Source organism: Bos indicus, chromosome 21 (genome assembly GCF_029378745.1).
Source record: "Bos indicus isolate NIAB-ARS_2022 breed Sahiwal x Tharparkar chromosome 21, NIAB-ARS_B.indTharparkar_mat_pri_1.0, whole genome shotgun sequence".
NCBI classification, from domain to species: Eukaryota; Metazoa; Chordata; class Mammalia; order Artiodactyla; family Bovidae; genus Bos; species Bos indicus.
In genome coordinates, this window is record NC_091780.1 from 45,204,926 (window position 1) to 45,223,505 (window position 18,580).

Genomic DNA, 18,580 nt, shown 5'->3' on the forward strand with positions numbered 1-18,580 from the left:
TGAGAAACAGAAATCTTGGTAGTATGCACTTGTCCAAACAAGAGAACCAGGTGGGTAATGACTAAGGCCTTGTAAAAAATGATCTACATGTGTGTTTTAAAAAGTCATTATTTCCCTTTCTACTATCATTTATGGACTTGTGGATCTTCTGTTTTCAATCTTCAGAGTTTATTTAAAACAGTAATTTAAAGAATTTTACAATGCAGACAATTATTCTATAATTTTCCTGTAGGCTCTGATCATGATAGTTAACACTGGTTGTATGGCTTAAACCTGCATCTTCCAGAAAGGGTCACTGTGGTGAAATGATTGAAAGGATGGGATATCAGAGAGCAGAGAAACAAAAACAAAAACCAACCAAACAAAAAAAGGGCATAAAAACACGCACAAATAACAACAAAAGTCACATACGCTTCCAATTCCTGTTTCATCTTCGTGAATTCCTCCTTTGTCATAGACCCTTCTCCTTCTCCAAGTTTCTGTAGTTTCTCCCTTGAGGCATCAAAATCAGGTCTTGGTGGTGCTGGAGGGATCTGTCACAGAATAAAACCACTAGTTTTGTTTTGACTGTGCCATGCAGGATCTTAGTTCCCGAAAAGGGATAGATCCCACGCCTCCTGCAGTGAAAGCATGGAGTCTTAACCACTGGACCACCAGGGAAGTCCCCTAAACCACTAGTTTTTAAAGACTTTTATTTCCTTCAGTAGTTGCACTATTGCCACTATAGAAGACTGTTGTCTCGTCGGTTCTGCCTTGAGCTGGCCCGCTGTTCTAACAGCATCTCCCACTCAAACTTACTTTGTTTCCCTCTCAAAAAAAAAAAAAAAGACTGCTGTCTGAGAGAGCTAACGACATGATGAATGAATGAGGAATATCCTAATTAAGGTTAGAGAAGTTGATTAAGTCTAGAAATTAAGTTTCTTGAGGTCCTGAACACCAAGGAAGAAACAGAGTGCAGCACTATATTCTGGTATTAGATCGTAGGACCCAAACTTTAGGAAAAGGAGTACGTCAAGGCTGTATATTGTCACCCTGCTTATTTAACTTATATGCAGAGTACATCATGAGAAACGCTGGGCTGGAGGAAGCACAAGCTGGAATCAAGATTGCCAGGAGAAATATCAATAACCTCAGATATGCAGATGACACCACCCTTAAGGCAGAAACTGAAGAAGAACTAAAGAGGCTCTTGATGAAAGTGAAAAGAGGACAGTGAAAAACCTGGCTTAAAGCTCAATTCAGAAAACTAAGATCATGGCATCCAGTCCCATCACTTCATGACAAATAGATGGGGAAACAGTGGAAACAGCGGCTGACTTTATTTTTGTGGGCGCCAAAAATCACTGTAGATGGTGACTGCAGGCATGAAATTAAAAGACGCTTACACCTTGGAAGGAAAGTTATGACCAACCTAGACAGCATATTCGGAGAAGGTGATGGCACCCTACTCCAGTACTGTTGCCTGGAAAATCCCATGGACGGAGGAGCCTGGTGGGCTGCAGTCCATGGGGTTGATAAGAGTCGGAAACGACTGAGCGACTTCACTTTCACTTTTCACTTTCATGCATTGGAGAAGGAAATGGCAACCCACTCCAGTGTTCTTGCCTGGAGAATCCCAGGGATGGGGAGCCTGTCGGGCTGCCGTCTATGGGGTCGTACAGAGTCGGACACGACTGAAGCGACTTAGCAGCAGCAGCAGCAGCAGACAGCATATTAAGCAGCAGAGACATTGCTTTGTCAACAAAGGTCCATCTAGTCAAGGCTATGGTTTTTCCAGGAGTCATGTATGGATGTGAGAGTTGCACTATAAAGAAAGCTGAGCGCCGAAGAATTGATGCTTTTCAACTGTGGTGTTGGAGAAGACTCTTGAGAGTCCCTTGGACTGCAAGGAGATCCAACCAGTCCATCCTAAAGGAGATCAGTCCTGAATATTCACTGGAAGGACTGATGTTGAAGCTGAAACTCCAATACTTTGGCCACCTGATGCGAAGAACTGACTCATTTGAAAAGACCCTGATGCTGGGAAAGATTGAAGATGGGAGGAGAAGGGAACAACAGAGGATGAGATGGTTGGTTGGCATCACTGACTCAATGGACATGAGTTTGGGTAAACTCTGGGAGTTGGTGATGGACAGGGAGGCCTGGCATGCTGCGGTTCATGGGGTCGCAAAGAGTCGGGCCAGACTGAGCGACTGAACTGAACTGAACCCAAACTTCAGTCTGTAGACTCCTACGTGACAACCTAGAGCTCTCAAATGTATATGCACAATAAGCTCTAAGTACACACTAACTAAATGTATTGCAAATATGCATGCTATTTTTTCCAAAGTATGTAAATGGTATGACTGGAGTGTACCAGAGGCAGAAAGCACTGACTTAACTACAAGAGAATACGGCACAGACTAATGACTAACCTCCCCCTATTCTCTCACAGTGAGGGGGAAAGTAAGCACTTACTTTAAATAAAAACACAAGGTCTAAAAGAGACGTATCACTCAAGGGAATGATAAAAGAAAAAAATCTATCTTAGAGGAAGAGCCTGCAAGTAAGAACTGTGAAGGGGAAATGATGGAAAGCAAAGATAGCAAATAAACAGAAAGAAAGGTAAGTAGGGGGAAGTTTAAACAGCAATGACCAGAAGAAAAGGATTATACCAAGGAAAGCAACAGAGAAGGAAGCACCAAGTACAGACTGGCACATATTCATTGCTGCCCATGCACGACATCTACTATGTGCCAGGCGTGATGCTGAACGACCAGCAGATAAAGATAAATAAGACATGGTCTTGATCTTTGAGGAGTGTTTAGTCTATGAGAGAAAAAAGTAGTAAGAAAATAACACCATACAAGAAGATGAGGGGGAAAAGGGTGGAAACAGGAGAGCTTCCAGACTAGTAAACACACTGACATGCTGGTGGTACATCCTGGAAAGGGCATGAGAGTTCTGTGCCAATCCCTCACCCCAATATCTCATCCTGTGCATCTTTTCTACTGGGCTGTCCCTCAGTTGTAGTCTTGATAAAAACTGGCAATTAACAACAACAAAAGCACCGCCACTCGTGCATCAAACTGGAGTTGTAGAAAGAAAAACAAAAGCAAATGACTGAGAGTAAGGGCCACAAGGATAAAGATGGAATCAGGTCAGGACAATTTCAAGGAAATCAAAAGAAACAGTTACAGAAATCTGAGTGTGGTCCACAGCTGAGCCATAACACCGGGTGCATATTTACATTAGACAACCTCTCAGGAGCCCTCCAACTCTAAACTCTGTCTACCTAAGCCCTCCAACTCTGTCTACCTAAGGGTTCAAGACCAATACGGTCTCTAACACCTCCTTAGTTATTACCCCCCAGGACAAGCCCATTTCAATGCTAATAAACAGTAAGAATTTAAGTTTAAATGAGGGAGCATTATATATCGATATCGCCACACTCCCAAACAAGACAACTTGGGATAAAAGGTGGCAGTCAATTATGTTTTATAGCTGGAAATTTTTTAAAAAATTACATCAGTTCACTAGAAGTGTTGAATAAAATCTCCACACATAATAAAGTATCTAAAAAGTTCCTAGAAAATAGGATTAAAATGGAACCTCAATACTTACAATGTAACCTGCATAGTCTTCATTTTCAATGAAGGAATCGTGAAGCCAGATAAATTCCTCATGTTGTCGAACAACAGAAAACTCATTCTGTTTAAAATTTGGCAATGAACTCTGCAAAGACAGAGATTTTCTCAAATAAAAATTAAGATTAGACTATAAAAGTTTCTATGAACATTTATACCTTATTTTCTAAACTTAGTCTTTAATGAAAGATAATAAGCAGCAGTGAATTATAAACTAAAATACAATTTCTAATTATGTTGAAAACCAAAATTCTAGTCAGTGTACTATTACATATATAACAGCACAATAATTAAAATAACACAAGTAAAAAAACCCCATTTACCTTTGTGTGAACAGTGAATTTTACTTTGTCTCTCTCACTCAGAGCATCAGAAATGTCCACCTGCAGAGCAGCATCACTCTGAAGATCTACATTTATTGCTTTAAGCTAGAAAAAAATAATACCTCAGTGAAAATTCTATAGGTTTTTATGCAAATTCATTCTTCTCCTAGACAATAAGACAGTGCAAAAACAAAACTAAAATAGTGAATCTTAGATCTAACAAGTACACAAGTTCATTTAATCTATCTTCTGGGGGAGGTGCTTTGGGTATGTTATCTTAATCAATTTTCATTCTACATCATTCAACTATCCTTTGTATGAGTCAACATGCTAACTATGATTTACTATAGTTTCACCCAAAAAGTAAACTAGTAAACTATTTCCCAAAAAGATGCTCCTTTACAAGTTCAAATGTCCTAAAATTAAGAAATGTATCTACCTTTAAGAATAAGAAAAATAATAAAAAGAATAATGGCCAATCATTTAAATTTTATTGCTTATTTTAATTTAGGAATATATAATAAAATAACAGTTCAATGTACTACATATGCAAAGTGCTAAGAAAAATGCTAATAATAATTAACTCCCGTGATATGTATTAAATTTTACTCTACAGTTTTAGTACATTAGAAAAATTGGGTATATTCCCTATTTAGTGCTTCTATTTACTCATCTACGAGAAGACGTCACTTATAATTCTAATCACAATTTTTCTCATTCTTAAGTATCACTCATTTTTCTTCCCTTTTAAACAGATTAACATTCTAACATCTTAAGGTAATTTGTAGATTTACAAAAGCAAATACACTAAAAGATAAAATCAAGTCTAAGCCAGATGTAAAGATACAAAATATTAAAAATCTAACTAGCCTGCTTCAAATACTCTAGCTGCAAAAGCAGGATTGCCTTTGGAAACTTACCTAATCATTAGTGTTTCAAATTTCAATTACGGTGCAAATGGAAAAAATGCTAGAAGCAAAATTGTTCACTCTATGATCTCAATTATATTTTTAAAAAATGCACACATAAAATTATTATGTATAGGAAATACAACAAAATGTGAGTTGCAGTGATTTTCCTCTATGTTCTTTTATTCTCCCAACTTTCCACAATATGCATGAATTTTATAAAACTGGAAAAAAGCCTTTAAGAAATCTTGTGACTTATTCAAAGATGAATTTTGTGAAGTTTCTCATTAAATAGAGTTGTTTATTAGTAATGAAAGTAAAATACTATTTCACTTTTGCACTACTGGTTCTATATTGAGTAGACATATTTTTAAAAAATAAATACCATTACAATCTAACAACAGTCACAGAAGAAATGAATCATTATTTAAAATGCATGAGGGGTACTCTTTCTGCCCCCTTCTGATGCCTATGTCAGAAGCTTTCTCTATCTCCTTTATACTTTAATAAAACTTTATTACACAAAAGCAAAAAAAAAAAAGCATGATACTATCTATGATGGCCTTTAACAAAAACTTTATTGGTAACTTTAATAAGTTTATACTGAATTAAATTTCAATCAGCAATCATATTTTTAAGTTAACACTATAAACTTACATAAAAATGTTTTAAAAAATCACTATTGTACTCTGCTACATGTAGCCATTGTCTGATAAAAGAAATTTAAAGGCTGTCCTGAATTACAAAGAAGTTTTCTTTTTTATTTTCCAATAACTTCATTGCTTCTGCAATATTGGAAACATTAGAGAGTATGCTGTTCTTTGGTTTTCTTGCTTTTATTTAGTCTTATCAGGTCTTCAAACTGTTTCCTACCTCTTCTCTAACCCCTTACCCTAATTCTAATTTAAGAAATCTGTTTCCTTATTTCTTTTTACTCATATTGAGGCCACTCTTAAGATGTTTATTGTGGTTGGCTGAATTACAGCTCCCCCAAAGACATCCAGGTCCAAATCCCTGTGGATGTAACCTTATATGGTTTTAAAAAAAAAAAAAAAGTGGAGTTTATCCTGGATTATCCAGGAGAGCCCTGAATACAATTACATGTATCTTTATAAGAGGGAGATCTGACACAGACAAAAGAAGAGAAAGCAACTTAACTAAGGAGGCAGAGATTAGAGTGGTAAAGCCACAAGCCAAGGAGTGCAGGCAGCCACGAGAAAGCTGGAAAGACAAGTAACTAATTCTTCGCTAGAGCGTCAGGGAGCATGGCCCTGCCAACACCTTGATTTCAGCTCAGTGATACTGATTTCAGACTTCTGGCCCGCAGAATCATGAGAGAATAAAATTCTGTTGTATTAACCCATTAAGTTTGTGGTAACTTGTTACAGCAGTCCCAGGAAACTAATAGATTTATCTTACGGATTTTGGACTAACAATCTTGGCAGTTCTTCATTTATGTTTTCACTGCCTGGTCTAGCATTTCTCAGACACTACTGGTAAGATTCAACTTGGATGCTTATTAAAAAACACAGAATCCCATGTCCTACCACAGACATATCAAAACAATTTTCAGAATAAGCCTTAAAAACCATATGAGGGAACATTAGTCTAGATTCTTCCGGACTGTCTTTACATTCTGTCAAAACTTTATCTCAGTTGCTAATGATGATATAAAACATTCTGCCAGACTGCATGTCTCTAAGTACAATTTAACTTTCAGGTTTATTTTTTTAACCATTTCATTATTAATCTGGAAATACATCTTTCAGGAGTTCTACATATGAACAGCTGTTATTTATTCTTCCAATTAAAGATTATTTCAAATTATTAACATACTTCTCTGTCTTCCATTTCAGTATCCTTTTATACCACATCCACTATTTCCTTTTTGCTTTGTTTAGTCTGACAGTAAAACACTTGGCTTTTTAAAATTGCAACTAATCAATAAAAGTATTCCTATATACAAAAAGTATAGCTATATTATACATTCCTATACTCCTATATCTCACTTTTGGTCTTGTACTCTATATTTTTTTAGGCACAGTTTACATATAATTAAATGCAGATTTTAAGGATATAATTTGAAAAGTTTTAACAAATACATAGATTATACCCTTGTAATCATCACCATAATCAAGATATGGAACATTTCCATCAGTCCCAGAAGTTTCCTCCTTTGCTTTTATTCCTCTACTTCCTTCTAACCTTTCTATAAATTCTCTTCTTGTATGCTTTACTAAAGCATCCCACATAATAGCCTTAATAGCTATTAATTCAACCTGCCATTTGCTTCTTTCATTCTTAGTTCTAGAACTGATCTTAGGAAAATGTACATGAATTACAAATGTGGTCACAGCAAAACGCTGATGGTAAGATTCTGATTCTTCCTCTTTATATCTCATAGGAACGTTAGCTACATATCAGCAGAAGCATTCCTTTTGATAGTGCATGTTCCTATGGTCAGTTCCCATATACACTTCAGACTTCAATTTTTTTCCATTTCCTGGGCCTATGGAGAAGGATTATTTTGTCTGACCACAAGATTTGTTTCACACACATAAGGGTTTGCCAGCCAATAAAATGATCTCCCACATCAACACAAAACTTTCGCTGAAAGATAATCTGGATGGATAAACAACAAGGTCCCACTGTATAGCACAGGGAACTGTATTCAATATCCTAGGTTAAGCCACAATGGGAAAGAATTAAAAAAAAAAAAAAAGAAGAATGTCTGTATGTGTATGGGCTTCCCTGATAGCTCAGTTGGTAAAGAATCCACCTGCAATGCAAGAGACCCCAGTTCAATTCCTGGGTCTGGAAGATCCGCTGGAGAAGGGATAGCTATCCACTCCAGTATTCTTGTGCTTCCCTTGTGGCTCAGCTGGTAAAGAATCCACCTGCAATGCAGGAAACCTGGGTTTGATCCCTGGGTTGGGAAGATCCCCTGGAGAAGGGGAAAGGCTACCTACTCTAGTATTCTGGTCTGGAGAATTCCATGGACTGTACAGTCCATGGGGTCCCAAAGAGTGGGACACACTGAGCTATTTTCACTACTATCTATGTATAACTGAGTCACTGTGCTGTATTGCAGGGGTTGACACAACACTGTAAATCAACTATACTTCAATTTAAAAAATTAAGTTAAAAAAGAAAGATAATCTGATATCATATTTCATCAATTCCAGATACATATTTTCCACATTTTAATGCATCTGAAATAAGGATGCCCTGTAATTGATGACAAATTAATAGTTTAGTTGGCTGTATTTTTTCCTTAGTGGTACATGTAAGAAAATATATCTTCCAATCAACTGCACCTTAGATTTAATAAAATATCGTACTGTAAATTTGGTGGGTTTTTTTTTTTTTTTTTTTCTCTTTCTTTTCTTGGCCCTGTTGTGCGGTTTGCAGGATTTTAGTTCCTCAACCAGGGATGGAACCCTGCCCCCTGCAGTGGAACCACAGAGTCCTAACCCTGGACTGCAGGGAACTTCTGTAAATTTAGTGCTAATTAGATACAATGTGCACTGATTTTCCTGGAGAAGGAAATGGCAACCCACTCCAATATCCTTGCCTGGAAAATCCCATGGACGGAGGAGCCTGGCAGACTATATTCCATGGGGTCACAAAGAGCTGGACACAACTGAGTGACCTCACACACACACACACACACACCCCCAGATTTTGCAAGCAGAGTACCTTCTTGATTTAGAGAAAAATAAGTAATTTTAGGTAGCTTTTATTAAGGGAAGGAGTGAAGCAAACAACTGTGATTTATTAACATTTAATTAACTTTGTGCAACTAGTCAGGTCAGTTTGAGGATATTCTAATTAGACTACATTCATCAGTTTAATCCTTATCTGGGTCAATAAACTTTGTACTTTATTTTGTCAAAGACTTACTAGGTTAAACATTTGTGTCATGGTCAAGAGAAAGCCCAGGCAGAGGAAATGGATTAAGCAACATAAATACACTATCCTTAGAAATATAAAGACACTGCCCTACTGCTGACTAATTCATGTAAAATTAGTAAGGAGGACATTCACTACTAGTTTAGTACACTGATGTGTTTACACATTAAAGTACCTACTTTATGACATTCCTAAAAAACTGTTTATCTTTTGTCAGAAAAGTAAATACATGTACAGAGATAGACTGATGGAAGGAGGAGGAAGAAGGAAGCAAAGTAACTGATTATTGCCACAGCTTCCCAACCATTCTCTTGTTTCTGTCCTCTTGCCTCTTCAATCTATATTCCATATAGGGCCACTGGAACGATACCAGTAAACTAGAACACATTCCTCTGCTCAAAACCTAAGGGGTTCTCACTTGGAGAAAAGCCTAGTCCTTACAGCGAGCCCCCAGGCCCTATTCTTCTGGCTCAATGCAGCCCTGAAAGAAAGGCGCAAACCGTAATCGTGCTAAGAAACTATTTCTAGGGAATTATAGTACAATCAGTGACCCCATGAGACAGACAGAAATTGTTAAGTTCACTAGTTCTGGCCAAGTTTTAAATCTATTTTACTCCTAGTTCAGTTAGGATTTAAAAAAAGAAAAAAAAAATTTTTTTTAATTGAAGTACAGTTGATTTACAACCAGTTATAATTTTGGAGATGGTGAGGGACAAGGAGGCCTGATGTGCTTCAGTCCATGGGGTTACAAAGAGTTGGACACAATTTAGCAACTGAACCACAACAAATAATTTTGGAAGTCCTGTAATGAATTATTTCCATTATTATACCCAGTATACTCAGCAGTCAAATCAATGGTTGATTATACATACATATACTTTCTGGAAACTAGATTTCCTTTCATCTACCATACCAAAAATAAGTCACTTGATGTCACTCCAATGCCTTTCTCACAGGTCTCGTCAACTCTCACTGCTCTTTGCCATACCTGACTTGCAAATTCCCACCTGGAGGAGCAATTCAATCGACATTTTTTGCTTTCTGAGCTGAGTGTGGCTAGAGGAAAGTCACAACTGTTTGTTGCACTTGCCCACTACAAAGTACTGGTCTCCAAACTGCATAAGATCCTTAAAATCATTCAACAGTCCTAGGCTGATCTGCTCAGCTCCCCTTCTGACTCCCTGAGCAACTACTCCAAACCTTTCCTGTCTCAAGCCTCAACCACATTTCCACGCCTATGCTCAATAAGTGACACTGCCTCCCACATCTCCAAGAAATAAACACTAGCAGCTGTTACCCCTTCAGACCCATCAATACACCTTTCTACAAATAGATTTGGATGGACTCAATGCCTCTGCTTTCTCAGAAGACATGGTGTCCTACAGAGAACTGAGCTTTCTGGCCACCTGAGCATGTAACCTTCTTGTCTGCTCTAGCACTGCTCTTCTAGTCAAATTAGCCCTGATCTCACAAAACCCCCACACGGTGAGGACCTTATTTCCAAATCCAATACTTTGCAGTCTTTTTGACCTCTCTTCAGTATTTGCCTTAATGATCATTCTGATCCTTTCCATTAAAACTCTCAGCTTCTGGAACACTTCTCATTTTCTTCCCGACCATCTCAGCCCCATCAGTTAGTCCATTTTCTCCCCTTGGCATGTGAATCTTATTTCCTCTGGGTATCTAGCCTTTGTAATTTCAGCCATTCTTGACTAATAACTCCTGAATTTATACCTTCAACTCACATCTCTTATTCTAAGTTCTCAATCATAATTTCAACTTACCAACTAGATATATCCACCTGGATGTATTTGTTGTTTAGTGTTTACATATTTATTTCTTAATACTTATTAAACAACCGAGTGCCTTCAGTGTGCCAACTACTGTCAAAGGTGCTAAGATGAAAAGACACAATCTTTGTCCTTTCTGATCTTAGTTTGTAGTTTTGGCGGAAAGGGATTAGGCACTTCAAATCCAGCATATGTGAAAACCAAACCTATTATCTACCTTCTAACTCTACTCTTCTCTCCTATATTCCTCATCTCCTTCTCCTCTGCCCAGCCCATGTATTTCTTAAGCCACTCTGCCCTGTCCATTCTATCTCCTAGACATCTCTGCTATGTCCTCTCCTTCATCCCTTCTCCCACTGCACGGCCTTAGTTCTACCTTTAACATTTCTCATCTGGACTGCCACAAGGGCCTGCTAACTGCTTTCTCTGCTTTCTGCAAGAAGGCAGCAATCCATCTTCCACACTGTAGTCATCTACAATGCTATTTTCATCTTCTAAGATGAAGAACCAGCTAAGAACCCTCAGAACTTCCCACTGGCTGGATTCTTTATCATTATGCACTTTATCTGTACTACGGTATTTACTCCTGCTTCCAATGTGAGAGACCTGGGTTCAATCCCTGGGTTGGGAAGATTCCCTGGAGAAGGAAATGGCAACCCACTCCAGTACTCTTGCCTTGAAAATCCCATGGATGGTGGAGCTTGGTGCAGGCTACTATCCATGGGGTCACAAAGAGTCGGGCACAACTGAGCGACTTCACTTCACTTCTCTCCAATAAGAACAAGCGCTGCAGGTGGAACCAAATGGCTTATCTACACATGTTATCTTCTCTGCTGACAAGCCCTCCCCTTCCCTGACAGCCTACACAATTTCTGATCAACATTTAAGGTTTAGCTCCTTTAGGAGACAGCACCACGGTTAACGAGATTCTCTGGTTGCTCAGCAGTAAAGACTCCACCTGCAATGCAAGAGATGCAGGTTTGATCCCTGGGTCAGAAAGATCCCCTGGAGAAGGAACTGGCAAACCACACCAGTATTCCTGCCTGGAGAAACCCATGCACAGAGGAGTCTGGTGGGCTACAGTCCATGGGGTCACAAAACAGTCGGACATGACAACCCAGGACCCATAGCTAGATTTCCTCTGAGTTTGAATCTATTTCATACTGGCTGTGGGAATCTGGGCAAGTTACTTACTCTTTCTAAATCTCACTTTTCCTTTCCAAGTAGGAATAACAGAAGCAGTTACTTCACAGGGATTTGAGAAGTGAGTTAATATATGGAAAGTCCCTGGCATGCAGCAAATGCTTCAGCAGTGTGTAGCAATCGTTACGTATTCACCCTCCTTGGTACTCCCTCAGCACTTCACCATAAATCTCATGCTACACTGCCATGGTCCCAGGGCAGGAGCTTTCTCTTCTTCCTCTGCCAACATTCATCTTATCCTTTGCTAACAAAATCTATGAGACATTTTTATCTGAAATAACTACCAATAAATGTGGAATGTATTCAAGCTAAATGCTGAGGAGGTACAAAAGAAAATGTACACATCTGGGCCAAGTCTTAAAAGCCAAATTTCATGTGGAAAAAAAGAGGTAAAGGGAAAAAACCACTCCACAACATTGACAAGCATGCATAAAATAGACATTAGAGAGGGCAGAGATGCTTGAGCAATGACAAATAGACTAGAATATGCCTACACGTGTGTTTTGGGGAGGGGATGTGTGCTGGGGCATCTTGAGAAGGAAGTCGGCCAGAAAGGATGATGAACGGTATTCAATGCTAGAATAAGGAGTTTAGACCTTACTGCAAAAAGAACTGGGTCCAAGTAAGTCCTTGTGACTACTGGTGCCATATGATTCAATCATTTCAGTTAGGTAAACTAGCAGTCATGTGAAGTCTGGACTGGAAAACAGAAAGACCAGAGATAGAGACCAATAACAGATACTGCTACAAGCCCTGCAAGAGATGGCAGGGACCTTAACTGGGGTCATGTAAACAAAAGATGGGCTAAACAATATTTCTGAGGTGAAATTATCTGGCCTTGATGATTGTTCTGGTATGGGGATGAAGGATATGATTCAGAGGCTTCTTGCCTGCAGGAATGGAAATGACCATTAATGAAGATAAGAAATGCAGAGGGAGGAGCAAGGCGAGAAGTCCAGGAGAGGTGCAGTTCCTCCACCTGAAGTAATTCTGAAAACAATAAACATATTATTTAGAGTTCAAATCAAATGCTAACAGAACTATGCCATCATGCTGGCACCTACCGCTCTATTTAACAAGGACATCAGAGCAAAATGCATCCAGTTCAAAGGGCTCATTTGTTTACTAAATAATATGTTACTGTCCTGCCTTTGGGAAAGAAAAAAATACCCTATTATGTAGAGGTGTAACCGAAGAGATTAAACGTGACCAATATTTTCAATATTGTGTATTCTTAAAGTCTGCTTTTTATGTTTTCTCCCGAAACAGTATTTTCTTAAAGCTTTAAGATTCTCTTCTGTTCCAAATATGAAAATTCAAGGCTGCTTATAAATGTATTTAAAAATACTGTCTTTAATTTTGCTTACTTGCTGCTTTGAATGAAGTGCTTACACTATTATTTTTGAATCTGTGATGTTCCCCTCTGTAATTTGTATCAAATAGGTATTTCACACTTTCTCTTTATCAAGACTTTCTTAAAAGGCTGAATAAGACAATCTGAACTAAAAGTGCAATGCCTAAAAGTTCTACTAATCTATTTCTATCAAGACAAACACAATATAAGGAAATTAACAGGCCTGCAATTTCTGTTCCTGAAATGAGGAAAGAGCAGGATAACTTTGTGCAGCCATAATCAAACTTCATGTGCAGTGGAATCTTCTTGCTTGTTAACAAAGTAGTTTTCTTCCCTCCCCATCTCAAGAGACTGATTTACTAGACAGTGGGCCCACAACCTTTTGACTTTAGCTCTTCAAACACCCCAGGTGATTCTGATGCAAGTGTTTCAAGGAGACTTTGAGAAATATGTGCACTGGCTTTGATGTCAGCTACATGGTTTAAAGTCCACCTCTCCCACTCACTGACTATATGACTTCAGACTATTACTTAGTTTCCCTGAGGTTCAGATTTCTCATCTGTAAAGGGGGGATACTAAAAGTTTCACAAGAATGATGAGAAGATATAAGGAAACTGTGCTTACACAGTGCTAACACACCGTCCGGCTGTGGCTATTACTATGATTCACCTAGTCTCACAGGACAAAAATAAGGAAGAACTGGACATGTAGACATATTCATCATGACCTTCTAAATACTTTCAAATTCCTGGTGATGTTTGTTGTTGTTGTTGTTGTTTTTTCCATTTTCATATTAAAATTTTCATCTGCAAGGTTCTGTAAGAACCTCCTGGTCACCCATGCCTTTCATCTCACCCTGCCTTTAATCTGTAATACATGAAAAGTTTCTGGACACATTACTTAAGAGGTTCCAGTTTGATAAGCAAATCTCATCAAAGGCATAAGGCTTGGAACACAAATATTCACCAGAAAATACTCTATTTTTCACATCAACATAAATACTCAAAAAATTAATACTTTTACTGAACATTAGGTTTTACAAGAGAGCAAATCCTGTTTGCTTTTCCTGTTTTGTGTAAACAGATAAATGTATTAATTCCTCATCTATAAAAGTATACTGCACCCTTTGCATCTTTCTATGTTAAAGCTTTATAAAGGTCATCAGTTAATACTACCTTATCTTTACTTAAAAAAAAAACAGGAATAAAATCTTATAAAAATACCTTATCATCTGCCAAAAACCGACTAACAAATGTGTCTCTCACATTATCAAAGATAAATAAGTAAAAGCAAAAAAGAAAAGTAAAGCTCACGCTGTTAGATGTGAAGGAACCATGAAACGCTGCTGAGTTGCAATCATCATGTATCAGTATCTTTCAAGTGCTCACTTGTACAAGGCACTATAGAGATTACCACCCTTCAGCCAAGGTAAATGGGGGCAGGGTGGAAGGGAGGAATCACAGCTCTGAAGGCCCTTTCTGAAGGGAACTGCAGTTTGCCTCAAATCACCACCAAGGGATCTCCGCAAAAGATGTGTCTTTTGGACATTAGGAAAAGTAAAGGTACAGTGGGCTACCAGCACTTTGCAAAATCTCGTAGGATACTGGAGAAGAGATAAGATCCGGCGACTGTAAAATCCCTTGCAAAAGGATAATTTACAACAGGCCAGTACTACAATGTTTTAGAGAGAGAGAAGGGTAGGCGGAGACGGGTTCGAGAGGTCCCCAAGGGGAAATTCAGGGTGCGGGCAGGAAGGTCTGACAATGGGTTTCATAGCCCCCAACGTGGGGCGGGGGGCGGGGACTGTCTAACTCCGACTTCCCCCTCCACTTCCCCACCTGCACCCGGAGCGGGCGGGGAAGGAGTCCACCGGAGGGTCGGAGCCGGGGCGGGGGCCGAGGGCAGCCGCGGGTCCCCGGGAAATCAGAACCGCACGGCCCCAAGGGAGGAAGGGCTGCAGGAGGGCGGGGCGCGGTGCGGCGAGGAAACCGAAAGGAGGCCGGCGGGGAGCGGGTGCCGCGCGGAAGGGAACCCCCCCTCCGGTAACCCACCCCAGGGCCAAGGCGAGGAAGGGGGTCCTGCGACCCAGAAGGAGGCAGAACTTACTCCGCGGTCCTCCTCCGAGAGGAAGTCGGGGCCGTCGTCCAGGCCTTCCTGCGGGGTCGGAAGGGCCCAGCGCGCCGGGGGAGAGGATGGAGTAGGGGAGACACAAAGGGAGACGTTAGTGCCCGGCCGGCGCGGCCCCCGCGCCCGCCCCGCGCCCGCCGCCCCCACCGCGCGCCCTGGGCTCGGCGCCGCGAACACCCACCATCATGGCTGCTCCGAGGCGAGGGCCAGCGCAGGCGCGCACCGCACCGCGGGCCGGAGGGAGCCGGCGGCGGCGGCGGCGGCGGCTGCAGGCGGGCGGGGCCTCGAAGCAACTCCGCCCCGCCCCGCCCCTCCCGCCCAGACGCTGGGGGCCAGGGTCTGAGAGCGCGGAAGAAGGACTCAGTGCCCTCCGCCCAAGGTCGTCGCATCCTGGGCCGAGATCGCCCAGGCCCAGGCGCACGTGTCTGGAGACCGCTCGCGGCTGGCCGGTTCAGACCCAGGAAGGGCCGAAGGCCACCCGGGGAGCTGTCCAGTTCCCTTTACTTGAGAGCTGTAGCGAAAACCAAGCAAGTGCCCTCCGGGAGCCACAAGAAAACTTCTAGTTTTTGTATGGTGCCACACGATAATTAATCACAATTAATATTTTGCCCGTAGATGTTGTGGGAACCAAGGCCCTTTATACAGTCATCGGTCAGGGGCTGTAATAAAGCTTTACTGCTGGCAAGGTAATTACCGCAGGGTGTGGTGCGCTAATAGTTGAGCACTATATAAATGAGCTGTACACATTACTAGAGTATTCCTTTTCTTTATATCAAGAATTGTCCCCAGGCCCACTCTACCTGTCCAGTTCTATAGCACCACACAAGTGTCCACAGGCACTTGAAACAAGACAAAACCATTCCTTAGCCCCTGCCCCACTTCTGTTACACAGAAGTGCACACACATGTACAAACAAGCAATCCTACGTTTCCACTCAGTTTATGGCATCAGCATGTTCAGATGTTCAGGCCAGAAACCTCAAAAGTCCCATTCAAGTCCTTCCTTCCTCTCCCTCAGTCCTCACATCATTTAGTAACCAAATCCCATTACATGTATAGTTGATTATCTGCCATTACCTCTTAAACTGGTCTCATTCCTCCTTCCAACCCCCTTCCACAATAATTACCCTCAGCATCTGTCTGGCCTCTTTTTAAAAACCATTTTTAAAAACTGAAGTAGAGCCCCTAGTGTATAGCACGGGCTTCCCTGGTAGCTCAGCCGGTAAAGAATCTGCCTGCCAATGCAGGAGACATGGGTTCGTTCCCTGGGTTGGGAAGATCCCCTGGAGGAGGAAATGGCAACCTACTCCAGTATTCTTGCCTGGGAAATCCCATAGACAGAGGAACCTGGCGGGCTACAGTTCAGTTCAGTCACTCAGTTGTGTCCAACTCTTTGCAACCTCATGGACTGCAGCATGCCAGGCCTCCTTGTCCATCACCAACTCCCAGAGTTCACTCAAACTCATGTCCATAGAGTCGGTGATGCCATCCAATCATCTCATCCTCTGTTGTCCCCTTCTCCTCCTGCCTTCAGTCTTTCCTAGCATCAGGGTCTTTTCAAATGAGTTAGCTCTTCGCATCAGGTGGCCAAAGGATTGGGGCTCAGCTTCAGCATCAGTCGTTCCAATGAATATTCATGACTGATTTCCTTTAGGATGGACTAGTTGGATCTCCTTGCAGTCCAAGGGACTCTCAAGAGTCTTCTCCAACACCACAGCTCAAAAGCATCAATTTTGGGCACTCAGCTTTCTTTATAGTCTAACTCTCACATCCATACATGACTACTGGCTAGAGTTCATGGGGTCACAAAGAGTAGTACACAACTGAGTGACTGAGCATGAGTGCACAATAGGTCCTTGTTGTTTATCTATTTTATATAGATAACAGTGTGCATACGTTAATACACGCACACACACATATATATAGCAGTGTGTATATGTTAATCCCAAACTCCATATTTATCTCTCCCCACCCTTGTTCGGCCCTTTGCCAAAACTTCTCTTGCCATTCTATATATTTCTCATAACTTCTATATATTCTATATATAAAATATTCTATATATTTCTCATAACTTCTTTGCCATTCTATATATACTGCTGCCAGTTTTCCTCCTAAGACACAGATATTGGTGATTATGTTACTACCCTGTTCAGTAATCTTCCCAAGTCTCCATTATGTGAAAGTTCAGCTCTTCAGCCTGTGAGTCCCTATTTTGCCAGGCCCTCCCATCCTATCTTATTAAATTTAAGCTCTCAAAACAGTATTGGGTTTTATTTTGCTTCAGTTTTTTTTTTTTTTTTGGTCAGGTTCCGCAGCTTGCAGGATCTTAGTTACCCAACCAGGGATTGAACCTGTACCTTCTCCAGTGAAAGCACACAGTCCTAACCGCTGGACTGCCAGGGAATTTCTACAAAACAATAATGTTAAACTTCCAGACATTTTCATGAGAAATTGTAGGTTTCATTTTATACGTAAGAATTGAGGCATAGAAAGAGTTACGTTATTGCCCCAACAAGGGTTATTCTCCAACACGGGAGCGGGGGGGGGTGGGGGGGTGACTTTATTTTTTGTTTGTTTTTTGTTTCCAGTGCAATGTAATAACTACTAGGGTGATGTTTTTCATTGGGAGTCATGAGGCATCATGTGGTGTCAGTGTAGTGTGATGAAATGTCAGGAGGAATGTCCCAGTAACTTGTTGCTGATAAAATGTGTCAATATTTCCCAATAATTTGTTTTGGGTTTTAAGATAATGCCTATAAGGTTACATTTCCTAGGTGGAGACAGAAGCAAGGAGCTACAATTAATGAGCTCAGGATTTGTACACAACTGGTAGGAGGGTCAGGTGTGTTCTTGTGGACAAAGATCAAGAAGTGCCACATAAGATGATTTCAAATGCTTCTGCATCAACCAAGGGTTTTAAATTTCAATATTTAAGCCAAGTCCAGGAACACTATAGAGAAACACTGAAATTCTCAAATGCCAAAACTTTAAGATCACTAGTTCTGGAAAAAAAAAAAAGGGCAGGATTGAAGTTATGAGGAACTGGGACTTTCCTTGTGGTCCAGTGGCTAGGAATCTGAGCTCCCAGTGCAGGGGGCCTGTGTTTGATTCCTGGTCAAGGAACTAGATCCCGGATGCTGCAACTAAGAGTTCACATACCACAGCTAGGATTTGGTGCAGCCAAATAAAAATAAAATTTTAAAACAAGATATAAGTAACCAACTAAAATGATCAACAAAGACATATAGTACTTACTGTAGCTAAAATCAATAGCTGAAAACTCACATGAATAGAGAACCCAATCTTGAAATAAAGTTGTTCATTATCATCTGAGCCTT

General features: G+C 40.6%; 1 protein-coding gene across 1 annotated transcript in view; it reads right to left on the reverse strand.

Annotated features, from left to right (window-relative positions):
• The window catches only part of SNX6 (sorting nexin 6), a 49,115-nt gene extending 33,602 nt beyond the window's left edge, over positions 1 to 15,513 (reverse strand). The window contains exons 1-5 of the mRNA XM_070775450.1: positions 15,425 to 15,513; positions 15,223 to 15,270; positions 3,950 to 4,054; positions 3,604 to 3,714; positions 412 to 533 (exon numbers count right to left, since the gene is read on the reverse strand). Of these exons, the coding sequence (XP_070631551.1) occupies positions 412 to 533; positions 3,604 to 3,714; positions 3,950 to 4,054; positions 15,223 to 15,270; positions 15,425 to 15,430 (392 nt within the window). The 5' untranslated portion in view covers positions 15,431 to 15,513. The remainder of the gene's footprint in view (positions 1 to 411; positions 534 to 3,603; positions 3,715 to 3,949; positions 4,055 to 15,222; positions 15,271 to 15,424) is intronic.
• Positions 15,514 to 18,580: the final 3,067 nt, after the last annotated feature.